Source organism: Pogonomyrmex barbatus, unplaced genomic scaffold (assembly GCF_055798465.1).
Source record: "Pogonomyrmex barbatus isolate J1 unplaced genomic scaffold, ASM5579846v1 scaffold13, whole genome shotgun sequence".
NCBI lineage: Eukaryota > Metazoa > Arthropoda > Insecta > Hymenoptera > Formicidae > Pogonomyrmex > Pogonomyrmex barbatus.
Window position 1 is genome coordinate 5,582,459 of NW_028297109.1, and position 16,929 is coordinate 5,599,387.

Genomic DNA, 16,929 nt, shown 5'->3' on the forward strand with positions numbered 1-16,929 from the left:
ACGTTCCACCTGTATCACCGTGAATAAAATTCCCTCTCCTTCTTGAAAAAGCCGCTTTCTCGGATCTCGATCCTGCTCTGATTTCCTGAAATCCATCATCTAGCGAAATCCTAGCTAAAATATTATATTAGTGGAACGACGTCATTCGCGACTCACGTCTAATCCGAGTCACAATTCCGTCATGGCGTTTTCACGGCGGAGAATACATCTCTCGGTGGATTCGCGCCACTCATTTTCGAGCTCGCTCGCTCGAAAAAGCTTGCCGATCGCAAATTGTCCGTCTATTTCCCGCGACGACGGCCAGGAAGATAAGGACGTCAGGCGGCAACGTATATATCTGTCGTAATACGAGTCCGCGCGTGCAGTAGGAGAGAAGAAGGCAAGACCGTTACGACTGGAAGCGAGACCCGTTAGAGAGGTCGAAGCCAATGAATTCGATCGTAAATCTCTTCCCCGTGGATCCTCATTACGTGCCGCGGACGCGATTTACTCGCGCGCGATCACCAAGAGCGGCCGCGATGAATTCGCGGGTGCGAAAGCGAAAGCCACGCGCGCCACGCCCCCGTCGTTCGTTTGCGAAGCCATCGGGCGATAATACCTTCGTTAAATCAATCGGCATCGTCAATCCTCGACGAATGAATATACCTCTCGGTAATCGCGTGGTAAAATTGATTGTTTTTCATTCGTCGTTTTACAACTCTACTCTCTCGTGCATTTGCGTTTACGAGGCCGCAGAATTGTGAGAAAGCAAAACGCTATTTCGAAAGGAGATGTGCGAACGATCGTTAATAATTCAGAAATTGCTTTTGCTCGTACGACGATGTAAATGTCTTTCAAGATACTTTTCGAAATTCAACGCTTTAATTATACGTGTTTTTTTTTAAACACTTTTTTTTTATATACGTGGCCGAAAGAGGATTAATAAATTATATTTTATTTGGAGATAAAATAAAAGTTAGAAGTGGCGAGGCAAATAATTTTGAAAGAGATATTTGAACGGAACTTCCGGCATTCCGAGATAGAAATATCTGGGAAACCAGATCCAAAGAAACCAAGAATGGAATGTCTTGTTGCGCAACTTCGTGTTACCAGCTTTCGTCGTGAAGGCAAACTCGAATGATGCATATGAATGAAACGTGTCCCTTCTAGTCCCGAAAGAGCATTCATTTCCGGAAGTCGCATCGGGTGTCGAAATTGTCAGTACGGCGGAAACCTGCTGGAGAGCCTCCGGCGCGTCCGATCGTCAATCATCGCGTCGCGCCTCTCATTATGTTTTACGAGCCGGATTTATATTTATATCGGAACGATGCGTAGGCGGGCCGCACCTGGACGTCGTCGACGAAGCGACGCGACGCTCGTGCGTGCACGCATCACGGACGCGAAGGGATTCGCGAATCGTCAGCTGGCGTGCATCTTGGTGCTGCCGACATCAGGATCGCCGCGACGGCCTCGTAAAGTCACGTCCACGCGACGTTACATCTTGTCCATCCGCGGAGGTGCTTACACGGACCTTTCCTCGGATGGACCGTAAACCACGTAAACCGCATACCAAATGAATTGTTCCTCATTTCCTCGTGATTTATTGTTGCGCCGCGTTACGTCACGCGGATAAACACACGGTAAAATAAGTAACAGAGTTGAACATTCCGAATGAAGTAGAAATAAGAGAAATTCATAAATTTATTTAATTGCATGTTATAGATATTCTGTTATTATATAATATATTTTCCTCTTTACGCAGCACATATTGTGCTGTACTTTTTATCCTGAGATAGAAAATTAGGAGTAAAATTGAATTTTTTATATATAAATATGCTGCACTAATTACTTTGAGATATTTCATATCGATTGCATCTTATGAATGTGCGAAAATATGAGGTTTTTCACGAAAAGTGCTACGAAAAGTGGACAGTTGTTATTTTACTATTAATTATTTATTATATTTATTATTTATTATTAATTGCATATTGATTAAACGAAAATGTTGCGCTGCGCTGTACCTCATGAGATTAATCTCACTACGAATAAAAAAAACAAAATTGCGGCATCAAATGGGTTATTTTTTCGAATAATCGATACGATCATTGAACTTGTCATTATGATTAAGAAGAAATATGTTTCTGTCTTGCTGATGGCGAGGATTATTAATCATGGCGACGCCGCGGCAAGGAAAGCTGAGAATTTTTTCTGTCGGAAATTATTACGAAAGAGTGTGTGTGAGACACAGCAATGTTTCATAAATAAATGTTACGCGCTTGAAGCTGCAATTTATCCATAATATATATATATATATAATTTCACAATCATCGTTAATAGCATTTTATTAGTATCGAGACGTCAAACACATTTTCTTTCTAATATTAATTGAAGACACATTGATTTTTTCCGTGAAAAATGATTGCACTTAAATGAACTAAATTTAAACATCGGTCGATGATGCAATTTATCTAAAATTTTTATAAACGCAAACTTGATTGATGAGCGTTCCGTCAATGAATTCTCTCTGCACGTCGAAGTGTGCATCGAGAAGTGCGAACGGTTAGTTGGTCGCTCGTGCATTTACACGTGTCGAAACGCGGCGCTTGTTAACGCCAAACTCCGTGAGAAGAGGGCCGTGTTTGCCGTGAACAAACTGAGATCGATGACATCGTACCGCGAGGGACTACTCACGAGTCCCATGAAAGAATCCGTCCCATAAAGGCGCCGTGAATTCACGACTCACGATTACAATACGCGCTCGCGAGGCGCGTATACGTGCGAGAAAGATCTGTGTGATCGCCATACCTTTCTTTAATCCACCATAAAAATAGCTCTCTCATAATAACGTGACACAACGTTGCACAACGTCGGGCCGACGTGCGATAGCGAGCATAAAACGAAGCTACGAGAACGCGTACGTTCGGCGAACCGTAGGTGGTCTGAACTGAAGCCTTGGCGAGTATAGTCTCTCAGCGATACTAAAGAGAAAAAAAGAAAACGGAGAACAGGTGTGGTAGCACGTGAAAGCACGCACTTATTAATAAATTAAGAAATAACAAATATGACTTGGGAGAATGGCCAGAGAGAGATGTTAGATACATAAAAACGGTTGAACGGACCCACTAATCTTCCTAATCTTAAGTAGACGTTCGATAATAAATTTTGCCTTCTTGGGAAAGCCGCAATTTAACCGTAATGTAGAAATTTATTAATTATTTTTACTATTACTATTCAGAGAGATCCCAATCTCTAAATTACATTCTTCAATTTATTCGATCTTCATAGGCGCGCTTTTCAGTTTCGTAAATCTCTCGATCTATTCGGGTCAACGATTTCTGTTCCCGACTTGAAAGTATGTTGAAAAATTTTGTCTATTAAATGTGTCCCGAATCAATCTTTGCGAGCGGAGGCTTGTTCAAGCGAGGCACGAGCTTGGCTCACCGAGTGCACCTTGTAAATGCACTTGCGGCGGACACGCGTGGCCGAAGGGACCACCTGTGATAAGTTCATAAAATTCGTGCTCACAATGAAACACCCACCGGGAGTGCACTTGTATGCACGATGCGCGGCTTTCCGGTATTCAATTAACGAGAAGAGCGGTCGCTTTGTATCACCCACGGTGTGCAAGGAAATGACAGGTGCACGGCACGTGCATGCCTGGAAAGGAACTGTGTATATAGGATATTCTCTGCATATTCTCACACAGGTTATAGTTAATATCTAGCTCAATTGAAGATATTGTTATAACCCATAATTTGTATATGAACAACTCGAAATTTATCAATTATGAAAATTTACGAACGTGTACAGAAATTTTATACAGAATGTATTTTAAGTCCAATTTTTCTTAATTCAATCTAATTTCAATTTTCTTGATAATTTATTTTGATTATAAAGTAGGTAATACGAATATTCCAAACTGTGTACTTGACATCGTAAAGATAAGAAGTTTAAGGGACAATTCTTAGCAACTTTTTCTTTAACTATTGTCTATATATGATACTTGAATCGCTATCTGCCGCTTGTTGTTGAAAGGGTAATGCTAATAGACGTCACGTTTCTCAGTCTACGAGCGTGGCAAAATTGCATAATGCGGAAAGTGACATGCAATTGAAACCTATTCGATCTCTACGGGTCATCGAGCACACGTGTGCATTATGACTTTTACGAGAATTTTTGTTCCCCTCCGTGTATTTGTTAAATCTTTTTAGCAATTTAGTTTAGTAAAAAGGATCCTTTGATCTACAGAATGCCTTTTAAACGCTGAATATACGCGTGACAAATGAATTATAAATTTCCGACATCTGTCGCGTCATCGTCTTGGAACGTCGGGGACTTGACATTTTATTTTTTTTTTTCGCCATTGAGAATGTACGGTACTCTCAAAATCGCGCATTGTCTCCTTATGATGACAATACGCATATCGTCATCTTTCTCGTAGAATGAACGCGCAGCTTCCGTCATTTAAATCATTCTAAGCGACATCTGCATATAGACATTCCAGAAATTGCTAACTCACAATTACATTTAACTTTTTTACAAACCGTTTCAATCGATGCATTTTTTCCAATAAGTTTTATCAGGCTTATATAGCAAAAGGCTTATATAGAAAGAACGAGGAGAATAATAATCAAGTGAGATATTCAAACAGCGAAAGAGCAAAAGATAACATTAGCGAGATGTTCTTATCGATGTAGGTTTAGATAACACATGTAAAAAAAACACACTAAAAAAAAAAACGTTATCGTTATTCTGCATTCGGTAATTTTGTGCAGAATAACATAAATCTAATATTATTATAATATCTAATATTATTGAAGTAATTAAATTAATCTTTGAACGTTTACAACATCATACGCTTACACGCTATAAAAATGCAGTATTTTTTTTTTTTTAATAATTCAAGCGATTCGCCGATATAAAATTTTATCGCAGAGGCAATCGTACGATGCGAATGCAACGTCATCGATACGACATACTCGGCATCAAAAGATACTCAAGTATCCGATGACGAGGGCTCGCTCGATATCAATGCTCCGAAACCGCTTGAATACCCGCACACCCACGTGCGCGGCATAGTAAACACGGAGATTCGGCCTCCTGTCGAAGAAGAGGAAGGAGGAAACGCGAATGCCGGCGCGGAAGAAGAGGAAGATGAAGAAGAGGCGGCGGCGAGGGGCGCAGAGAGAGAGAGAGAGAGAGAGAGAGAGAGAGAGAGAGAGAGAGAGAGAGAGAGAGAGAACCGCAGCCAAGCTAATGGTAATGGTATCAAGCCAGTGTCTCGCGAGCCGCGCTCGAGGCCGGTACACGTCCATCTCTTCGTGGCTTCCACGTGCGTTCGTTCCGGTCCTTCCTCGAGAGATCCGCACAATCGCGAAGTGAGAGATAATCGCGTGGAGTTATACATAAGATAACTCGTCCCGGAGGATATTCCACGAGAATTTCGCATAATTTTCCTTTGTGCTCCGCGTAATTTCGTGATGATTTCTTCAGCCGTTATAATTTTTCCGCGTGCACACAGGCGGACTATTTGATGCGAGGTTTTAGACTTAGAAATCTTCGAGTTTGCAAATTTCAGAACGCGAACCGGCTTTAGACAAAAGCCGGTTGTTTTTTTTTTAGTTGGTTTGATGTAAAAAAAAAAAAACTAGATGCTATTTAGTCTGTAATTGAGTTTGACAAAAGTGATGTATGGAGGAAGGGATTTGTGAGATTCTTTTTGGGACATTATTGGGAAAGGATTACGTCGACAAGAACGAGTTCGTCCAAAGTGTGAGTGATTCATTGAATACTTCAGGAGGTTGTTTCCGACTTTCTTTAAAGCAAACTGAGATAGTTCGCTTGGTATATCATGAAAATAATTTGAAATCTTATCTCTCTGACCGCAAGGTTTAAACTGTCGATTGTAACAAATTTGGCGTAAGCTGATCTTATGAATAAATCAATTCAATTTTTTGCCTGGGAGGTAATGATGATACAACGTATTAAATACGTGTACGAAATCATAATACTATATATGTAAATTAAAAGCAAAGTTAATGTTTAAAGAAAACTACAAAAATATCGCGAGTCATCCCGTTAAAAAAGTTGCGTCGTTACTGCGGCATGAAAAATATTCAAGAATCATCCTGGGCGGTGCCAACGTTCCAGTTCTTTCAATCCCGCATCATCCAGCTTTAGAAGTCGAAGAGTTACATAACAGCCAACTTTTAGAACACGTCACTAAAATCACCCTATCGATTCTTATGAATTACGGCGGAAAACCAATGCGAAAAATTGCTGATTATCATTAATTTTTGAGATTAATTAAAACTCGTTTGACAAATTTTTAATATTATAATATAATTACTCTCGAAGCGAAAGTATCCTCAAGCGTCATTGTCGTGCGTCATTCAAGAGGATACGCGATGGTCATGACAGGTGGCCTGTGGGACAAGATAGTCTCCCTTCTGACTATGGGGTAGAAATGTACCCCGAAAGATTAATCTGGGCCCGGGGCGTGCTGGCCCTCGGAGCAGGTACTTTTTTGCTGTTGGGCCTGCAATGGTGGCTCGAGTCGGCAATCCGAACGGAAGGCGACGGCGCCCCGAGATCGATTCGGATCGATGGATCCGAGAGCGGCGGTCTCCTCGTCTTCGAGCGATCGCCGGCGAGGAAAGGTGCGAGTTATGTCTCGACGGACGAGATCGTCTTCAAATTGCGAGAAATCGGAGGTGACAGGCGATGGGAGAGGAACACGCGATTGAATTCACGCGACGACGGATCGATGATAGAGGAGGACTCGCCCGCGGAAACTGACGTGATCTATGAGAAGCAACGCGCGTCGCCGTCGATCAGCGTCGATGATCGGAAAATCGACGCTGACGGACCGTCGCGACGGAACTTCCGCGTGAACGAAGACGGCGATGCGTTACATGGATCCTCGGAGCGGGATCGACACCCTGTAATTATACGAACCAACGCACACTCGAATATCATGACTCAAGTATCGACGGACGAGAATAAACCGGGAAGGCTCACCGAGCGGGAAGGACGGCGTGTCGAGAAGGATAGCGATCGGGCAACGATCGACAACGTAACTTCCCCGACGTTACGTAACGATAGATTCGGAGAAGATATCGCAGCGGAGACGGGATCAAGATCAAACTCGAAAGTAGAGGATCGACGGAGAGGATCGAGGATCAATGTCGTGAGTCGAAACGCGCGAGCTTCTAGATCGCAGGAGGCGAGTATTAACGTTGATGACTATCTTCGCTCTTCTACGTTGATGCCTCGTCATATTCACGACTCGCAGAGTGCTCGTAATCATCATGTTTCGAGGAACGGCGCGTCGACGTCGGAATCGAGCGATCGAAAAGCTGAAACTCTCGAGATCGATGAGAGGAGCGCGCGATTGGACGATCAGCATAAATCCTTCGATCGAGATCCACATTTTCTGCGGACTGCAGACGCGATTATGGAAATCGAAGACGGAATTTCATCTACGTTTTCCCAAGTGATAATCAGCGACGAAGACGTCGAGGGGCCGAACGCTGAAGCTGCAGAAACCTCTCGATCCTCGTCCGGAAGACGTGCAACGATTCTTAGATCCGTGGAACGAAATACCGCGGAAGAAGATGCACAGCGATTCGCTGCAGGAATGCAGGAGGACCAGCTTCTTTTTTTTCGCGAGGATCGCGAGCGAGTTCAATCTTCCGCGATGAGCCCCGCGGAGGCGATCCACGATCATAAAAATTGGCCGGCAAAACGGGATCGTGAAGATCCTGCAAGGAAGAGACGCGAGACGAGTCGTGATTGGTTTACGCCAACTTCGAATCGATCGCAGAATTTTCAAGAGCCCGATAACGATGTTCGTCACAAAGGAATTGTCAAAGAATCGATTATTAGTGACAATAAATACAGTAATAAGTACAACAATTATGAAACTAATTATTCGATTCATAAAGATGGAAAATTGAAAAAGGATCTAAACGTCAGTGTCGATGGTAAACTTGAAGACGACGATTCGGAAAAATTTACGGATAATGCGAATGCCTTCCAAATTCTGGATACCATAATTCCACCGGACAACAAGAGACGCAAAATGACACGCGGCGAGGATTCAAAGGATCTCATGGTTGGGGGCAATTTTGTATGGACGAGTCAAGATCAAGGAATCAGGAATAGAGCCATCATATGGGAACGTCAACCGACATTCTCGCAGGATAATCGCAAGACGTCGCACAACGGTTTCTCCAGGAGAAGAATTCGATCCATAGATCGATGGAAGGATACGCGGGAATACGGAGGAAAGATCGACGAGGCAAGATCAACGTCGATTCAGAAAGTGGATCAACGCGAAATGACGAACGGTGATCGACGAAAACGATACACGAATTATTATTCCGCGCAATCGGCCACCCCCATGGCCTACGTGCACATTCAACCGGCATATCCGGTGGCTCCACCCACAAGCCGGAAATGCGTACGGTGCATGGTCGTCTACAAGCCTTGTCCTTCGCAACCGCGATCGCCGCCCAAGATCGTGCTTCCTAGTTACAGGTACAACGAGCCAGCCAGCAAATGGCGAGGACTCAAGTACGGTGAGTACTTGGAGAGAGATGCTAAAACGATGATATTCTTCATTAATGATTACTGCGATTAATTCAATCGATTAATCAACAGTAAGAAGCAAGAAACACAGTTTTTGTAAATAACTGATATAGGTTGAAAATACTTTAAGAAAAATATAATTAGGTTACAGATACAGAGACGTACATTTTAGATAAATAATTAGATATAGACACAATAATTTTTAAAACATATCTAGATACATTTTTAAACTCAATTTTTTTCAAATATTTAATTTGACGATCTTATATTTAAGATAATAAATTATTTTTATTCGCGCATGTGTTGTTAGAATTATTATTAAGTTTGCGAATGAAAATTGAAGACGAAAAATTGAAGCAAAAGGAAAGAAAGAATCCAAAAGAAGGAATATCCTTTGGGGAAATTATTTAAAAACAAAATTATAAATAAGATACGAAAAGAACTGATTATTGTTATAATTGGATTAAAAAATTTAGCTAGTTATACAAATGCATAAAAAATATTTAAACGATATAACTAAATATCTTATATTACTATTAATTAATCATTTCCACTGAAAGCAGAAACGTTTTGTAAGCAAGCCTATATTAATCGATATAAAAGAGAATTATTAATATTTCTACTAATTTCTGCGATTCAATCAAAGCTTTAAATAGGATGAATTAATGAACTTTTTGCCATTAAGAAGAAAATCAATTTTATAATGGCTAAGCTTTACTGTCGTCACATAAATAACCGGCAGCACCACATTGAAATCCTCTGGCTAATTTCCCCCTAGAGCGCATTAATCACCTGCATCGTTGTAATATGCAATATCGTTAAGCGTTTCCACGCCCCTGATTCGTCATTTAGTTCGAATTATCTCGCGTCGAGGTCATCGCAATTAAGAGAATCAGTTAAGATTGATGGATTAGCGCAAATTCGAAGCGCGGTCGGGAATAGAATCCGCTTCTTTGAGGCGAGAAGCGTTACGAATTTCTCGAATTATTTAATCATATGATTTACAATGCGGGTCCGTTGACAACCGCATTAGTTACTTGTTGTAATTTCCATTCGCAGCCACTCGCGAGCGCAGAACGTTTCCTCCTCAGCCCAGCTTACCTTCTCGCGTCGATCAGACTCCCGACCTTCGACCTTCGACGAGAAGAGGAACTCAAAGAGTACGGATGTGGCTCATTAACCGAGCATCGCACGAAGTTTCGCGCGGTATAAACAACGACGCAATAAATCGTAATCAGCGATCGAGAAAGGATAGGCTATGGGAAAATCGCAACTTATGCAACTCGTCGCTACGGTCCATACATCGCGTTCTGAGCAGCGTACTTTGTTCCGCTTGCGAATCGTAAATATTTATTGATCGAGATATAATTTTTCAGGAACTGTTCGCGGAATCCGAGATCTGCCTACATGCGTTTAGAACGCGATAAAATAATTGCTCAAAGAGAACGATGTATTCACGTTTAATGGAAAAGTGCGATGTCGGTACGAATATTTTCGAGCATGGAGCAGGATCTCTCGTGTTTGGAGGCTTACCTAATCGAGGAAGGAATTTCATATGAGAAAGGCATTTCAGAGCCTGCGTTAACGGCTCGTGTTAACATTTACACTGATAAATACCACAAATATTGAATCATGGAGAGACACTTCCATACGTTAGAAATATACCTGGCTGACATTGTGCCTTTTGCATGCTTTTGTTCCTTATAATCTTGCAAGAGAATCTAATCACAAATCGTAACATTTTTCCTCTTAAACGAAAGCTTTCGAAAAAAAAAAAAAAAAACAAAATTAACTTTTGCAAGTTAGGTTCATATTTAAATTTCTTTTTGCTTTAAAAATTTTATTTGAGAATGCTATAAATTTATATATTACCTGCCAAAAGGTCGAGTAATTTTTGTTTCTTTCCCGCGCATACGATAAATTGACCGATTGTTTCATCTTGGTCAGTTGCAAAGCTCTAATTATCTCAAACGCGCTTCTTCCTCTAAAACCGATCGAGTTTAGATTGACACGGTAAATTTACTTTACATGAATAAACATCCGTGCAGTGACGTCCGGCGATCAGGCTCGATTACGATATACGAGCGCGAGATTAATCAATTTTATTGCGGCAGACAAGATTCGCGTACGCCGGCGACACCGGCGGCGTCGCAAAGTTACGAGCTACGCTCGGCGCATCTCGCGGGTTCGGTCGACGCATCCCGTCGACGGTGCAAAAAGTGACGGTGCTTAAACCGGCCACGGTGCTCTCCCGCGATGATCCCGTAATCGCGCGTGGAAACGCTCGCTCGCAGGGTGGCCTGGGCGTAGATCTCGGCGTTGACGTGCGCCAGATCACACGCCGCGCGCATTTTAATCACCATCATTCTCGTCGTCGTGGTCCGATAATCATTAAATTTCTCTGATATACACAGCCTGATATATGCGCGCGAGACTCTTCCAAACAATTCCATCGTCACTCCCCATGTCTGTTTGTTTTATCGAATACCATTGACAATTGCTACGTAATTCAATAGTACGATTCACCGAGTGAATTCAAGATTTTCAAAATTTTTTTTGTCAATTTATTTTTATTATTATTTATATATATATATATAAATTTTTGACGTGATTTCAAAAAAGAACTACGATAAGAAGAACTGTAACTGTGTGTCGTCATGTAAGTGTGTTTATGTAAAGATGTGCGAATTTTTTTTTATCGCAGTATGAAACTTCGATTTCATTCTGTCGTTCGCCTTAGATTAGCGATTTTGCTCGCAGTCCGTCTGCGCAAATCTGGGGCGTGTGTGCGTGAAGATCGGTAATCGTGCGTGGAAAAGTGCGTCGGGGTGGGCGCACGAGTGCACCAACGCACTCGAGAGGCGCTGTAAATGCATATTTCTGTCGATGCGTGCATCTTCATCGACAGAATAATTTTGAATCGAAATCTTTTCATCACTGTACAACATATAGAAAAGATATCGAAATTTATTCTATTTAAAATTCTATTTAATTTATTCTATTTAAAAAAAGAGACCAATATTGCTCATTTGTTACGTATGCAGGAATCATTATTAAAAATTAGAATTTTTTTAAATTTGAAATTTAATGAAAATAGTCTGTTTATTGAAATAATTTCATATGGCAATTATTTTTTAAATAACAGCGCGACTGTAATCAAAGTAATAATATTTGAGATTATTTTGTAATATATAATCTGTTAATAAATGATAGAAGAAAACGTTTTTTTTTTTCTCCATAGAAAAGTCGTTCATATAAAATATAAGAATAATTACGTAACATCATTAAGGTACTAAGCTTGTGATATATCGGCGTTGTTCAAGCAGATTAATGTCACTCGTAATGTGCCAACGACTCCCGTTCGCCTTCGAGTAGAAATAAAACGATTTTAATACGACAATCGCGAAGGCGTTCTCTCAATCCTAATCACTTTCGTCACGGAGATTACATTTAATTAAACGGAGATTTTATTACTTCTTTCGAACGCAAAACTATGTAATTATTATATATGTAAATTCAAGGCGTCATAAAATACGATTCTATGAATTCAACTAATTTTTTTTTAAGACAATAAATGAGCACGAGCTGTTATAAAATAGAATACGCTAAAATACTTTTATCTTGTTTTCTAAACATGTGAAACATTTATAGAAGGGAAGATTAAAAAGATTTACATCAGCAATTGCGTCCTCTTTCTCACATCTTGAAATATCGACCGGAATGCAGGTTGCATAAAGAAACGCACGGGACATTTCAATACGGCGGCATCGCGTTTCTTACCTTCTTTTCTCGTTGCGTCAGGCCGTCAGGACTTCAACCGCGCGAGACGCGCATGATAAGAGTAATTTACAACGAGATACAGCCACCCCTCCCCCCCTTTGGCTTCCCGTCGGGAAGTTGCCTCTCACCCTCTCTTATTTGCTCTTATTTTCGTGCGTTGTAACTCATCGCGCGGGTTTACTTAAACGTACTCGCGCGAGCTCGCAACACGCACGCAGCTCGCAGGCACGCACGCACGCACGCACGCACGCACGCACGCACGCACGCACGCATGCACGCACGCACGCATGCACGCGGATCAAAGGTCTGAAGACGCGTCTTATTTCTGCTCGTTCCCGCGATGATCCTTCGCGATGATGCCTCGCCTAAGCCGAGATTGCCTTTGTACCCTTTCGAGCGAAACGACTCGCGCGATACTCGCGCTTCCCAGTCGAGATAAAATTTTTCGAGCAGCACAATCATGCTTCGGGTTATATGTACGCGGAACGTACTCGAGGAAAAAGCGTGTAACAATAGCGACGTTGTGTTCCTGAAGAGACTTACATCGTCGATTTAGTTTTAAGGATAGTTCTAGTTAGTTACGACTAGAACTATTGCGAATTGCAACGAGAAAATGAAAACGCGATCTGCCAACATCAAACTGCATTTATTCCAGTTATCGTTTGATAGATATCTGGACGTTTCTAATGAGGAGAATTTTGTTCTATTTGTCAGCATCCGCTACGAGAGGAGTGAGCCATCTTTGTTCTTTATCTTTGCGTTGTCCGCGCCTTTAATGTCATCGTCATGCTCATCTTCACGTTGCAGTCGGCACTTTTTGTCGCAGCCTTAATCCGCCGTGTTGTGTTTGGTAACGCTATTTTTGCGACCGATCGATCCTGTGGTATCTGCCATAAGAAAAATCAAGGGAGTGATTAGTCGCAGATATTTTCGCACGGAGTATCTTGCGAAAAATTTTACTGTACTGTGCCTGTGTGTGGGTGGTCTATTATTTTACATTGCCGGAAAAAATTCTTTGCGTATTTAGGTATATCAGAGCAAGTGATTTAGAAGTAAACGTGCAGCATTGGATAATACAACTTGGTGTACGATTTACGATTTACATTTGGAAATTCTATGTTCGGCGTTTCGATAGTCGACGTGATAAACCACATCTTCCTCGGATTAATCATTTATTATCTCGCGTTTATCAAGGCCTGCCCATCGTAAATCCTCGATTCGTTTCTCATTATAACATTTTCCAGCCCCGTGCCGAGCACGAGATAGAAATAAAGCGCGAATTGAGATCAGCATCGTTAAATACTTCAAGCCGAGCAGATGCGACGTCTCAATAATCGCTTGATTACGACGCCGACGTTTGATCGAGTCTAATTAAGCAACAAGTCTCCGCATTGCGATTTCGCGCTTGCGAGCACGTTATTCGTGTAGGTGCAACGGACGCTGCGTGGAATTATCATCCCTCTCGAGAGAAATATAATCTCTCATTTCGGAAGGTATCTAAAATTTTCTTTTTATCTACGTATATTTTATATTTACGACAAGAGCGAAGGGGCTCTCTAATAACATTAATTAACCGGTATCTCGCGATGCACGAAGACTCGCGGAATCCGCGGCGAGGAAGGGGCAAGGGAAGTCGAGAGTCGCATGCACGAAAGTCGTGTAACGAGATAAGGGAAGGAGAAGACGAGATGCTGGGAGTGTCTTCTTTTCTCTATCTCTTCTCTCTCGCGTTTCTTCTTTCCTTCCTCTCTCACCGGGGCACGGGGTACAATGCATCTCGCCCGCGGCACCGATGCACCGCTCGCTCGGCCGCGCGCGCGCGCGCGCGCGCGCGCACGCGCGGCGACTTTGAGCCGCATCTTCCGCGCGCCGCACCGGTCGGAGCGTGTAGGCATATATCTCGCGATATCTTGGCCGGCAGTCGTGTCCGGCCAAACACGAGAAGGCGAACTTCCTTCCTGCCTGCCCGCCCCGTTGGTCCCAGGCCGCCGCGTGGCGCGCGGTGCATTCCGCATCACGCTCGCGTTGCAACGCGCTGTTTACGCTACGTGATTTTTCGAACGGTCTCGGCCTAGCATCGATCAGAGTACAAGCGCCGTGGTACGTACAATTTGCATCGTATCCCGTGTTTATCAGATCACGGCGCTCCGCGGCCGTAATCATAAATAATGGTTTGCATTAGTTATCGTTGCGCAGAGATAAGCGCACTTCGCACTGTGGGCGAAGGATTTTTCCAACCCCGATATCATGACGATATCTTGTGCGATATCGTTAAAAAATTTAGGCCACGACGACACACAACCGAGAATCTAGCGCTAGAGAGGAAGAAATATAATTTATAGGTAGGATGTTAAACGTAACCATGTTTTCCATCGTGGTGGCATTTATGGTTTCGTACATATACGGTCTACATATTAAACAAACGTTGTCGAACAAATTAGATAGCCGAAATTTTTATTTTAAGAAATTAAGGATATTTCTGAGACTCTCGAATTTCTACAAATAAATATATAAACGGTTTTATTCATTATCACACTTACAACGAATAACGAATGAGATTTTATAACTTTTATCAGTAGTTTGACCAGCGCGCCGAATATTAATGATCTACAAAGCCGGTGAAATGCGAATCGATATATTCCCCGACGCGAATCGTTATCCTGTAAATTATACCTGTTGCTTTAAATCCGGCGAATCTTACGGATATCATAGCAACGGTATCTTACACTGATCACCACGTCGTATTATGCTTGGTGATGTTTATACGGTAGTTGACAACTCAATTACGCGGTGCAACTAGAAGGTTTGTAATAAAGGCTAAGGCAAATGTTAATAAAGATGCTGTCACGCATGTCTTTCGACCTTCTCGGAATGCAGTTCCAATATAGTGTAGAACTTAAAATGACGCCGCCAGTGGCGGCGAGTTCTTCATGTAGGTTTTCTTTTTTTTTCGAGTTGAGCAAAAATAATATTCGCAGCTATAAAAATTCAATCAAATCAAGACTAAAATTTTTTTTACTTTTTATAATATTCTCGCTTATTCATGAAAATATCCTTGATTTGAAAATTAATTTTTTTTCTGCGTATCGAGGCCAAGATACATGTCAGTTTTTGTCAGATTAATCGCTAGAGGAACTTCTTTTCGCGGCTCGTCGCAAACTCCGCGATTTTCTACGGCAATCCTCCGACGTGCTTAACAACCGATCGCTAAGTTCGTGCAACGCGAATCTTTCTCTCTTTCTATGCGATGCCAGGATCGGCCGGGGATCGAGGATCGGCCGCGGCCATACGTGGTTATTATTCAATAACAGGTGTAGCGCGAAGGGCCCAGCATCGTGGGGCCTCTAATCCGCCTGCGTGCGAAGCAAACAAAACGGATAGATGCACCACCGGATATCGGGGCCGGGCATTACCGCGTGGATACCGTACGTGAGTACATAACTACGTCGTTATGCGGCTCGAATGGTACTCGCTGCTGCGATCGCAAGAGCCACGCACGTCGGGCGTGGGCGGCGTGATCGCGTTCGCGATCGGGCTTGGGACGCGATAGCGAACTCTCTCTCTCTCTCTCTCTCTCTCTCTCTCTCTCTCTCTCTCTCTCTCTCTCATCATTGTTTGCGATAAGACGAAACCGGATAACAATTATATCCGCGACGATAGATAAATAGAAAAAAAAGAGTGATAGAACGATTCACATAATTGCGTGTTATATATCTGAAACAAAAAAAAAAAATGAAAAAAATCCGCATCGTTTTTTTGCAACGTTATAATAGCTACTTGAATAATTATAATTGCTCATTTCTCGACGAGTCTCCGCGTTTATAGCGATTCCTGCCGGGTTCCCCGGATAAAAGTGCGGAACGGGCTAGTTGTAACTTGAATCGCCGTTTCGTATGTACATTAATAACGCCTCCGGAGCTACTTTATAGACGCAGGCTCGTAACTCCCGTGTGTTTCCTACTGCGTCGAACGACCAAACCGCGCGGCGAATAAGCGTAATTAAGCGCGAGCAATTAAATACCGTCGTGTACGAGCGCAGCGCGAGCAGCGTTAAAGTAATTCCGCGGTGACGTGGATAGGCAGCGAACCGCTGGTCGCCAATTAATTACCTTATCAGCGATTCGCGCGTTGATGGAAAATCGAGTCGACTCGCGCGGCCGCGTGATATCTGATCGTCGACAACTGTCGTTGCGCGAGCGTTCCCCATTTGTAAGAAAACCGCACCGGCCCGTCTCGTCCGTTTGCAGCGAGCTCGATTTTTGTTGACGTAACTGCGACCAGACGACACACTCCGGCGATATTTAATGACGTAAAGTCGGCGCGTCGGGAGATTCTTTTTATATCGGGTATCGTAAACGTAATAATTTCGAGCCGTGGCGTTATTAGCGCGATGATAAACGCCGGTACGCTTTAGACGGAAGTAGTTCGCGATACTATCTTATCTCTCCACGAGACTTCCACGGAATTGTCGTTCGCGGCTCGATATTTCTCCCGTTTTATCGAGTTGATAGGATTACACGATGCTCTCCGAGCCGCCTCGGCTTTAAGTCGCTCGTTCGCACCGCGATTACCTTGCGG

At 42.7% G+C, this 16,929-nt stretch overlaps 1 protein-coding gene across 3 annotated transcripts in view; it reads left to right on the top strand.

The window, feature by feature from the left end:
• Positions 1 to 16,929, top strand: part of wb (wing blister) — a 142,632-nt gene that overhangs the window by 84,609 nt on the left and 41,094 nt on the right. Inside the window, exon 1 of one of the 3 annotated variants that reach the window (XM_011643119.3) lies at positions 5,253 to 8,561. The exons of the other annotated variants lie outside the window; for them this stretch is intronic. Within the exon in view, the coding sequence (XP_011641421.2) occupies positions 6,446 to 8,561 (2,116 nt within the window). The 5' untranslated portion in view covers positions 5,253 to 6,445. Of the gene's footprint in view, positions 1 to 5,252; positions 8,562 to 16,929 lie in introns of those variants that run through there. 3 annotated transcript variants of the gene reach the window in all.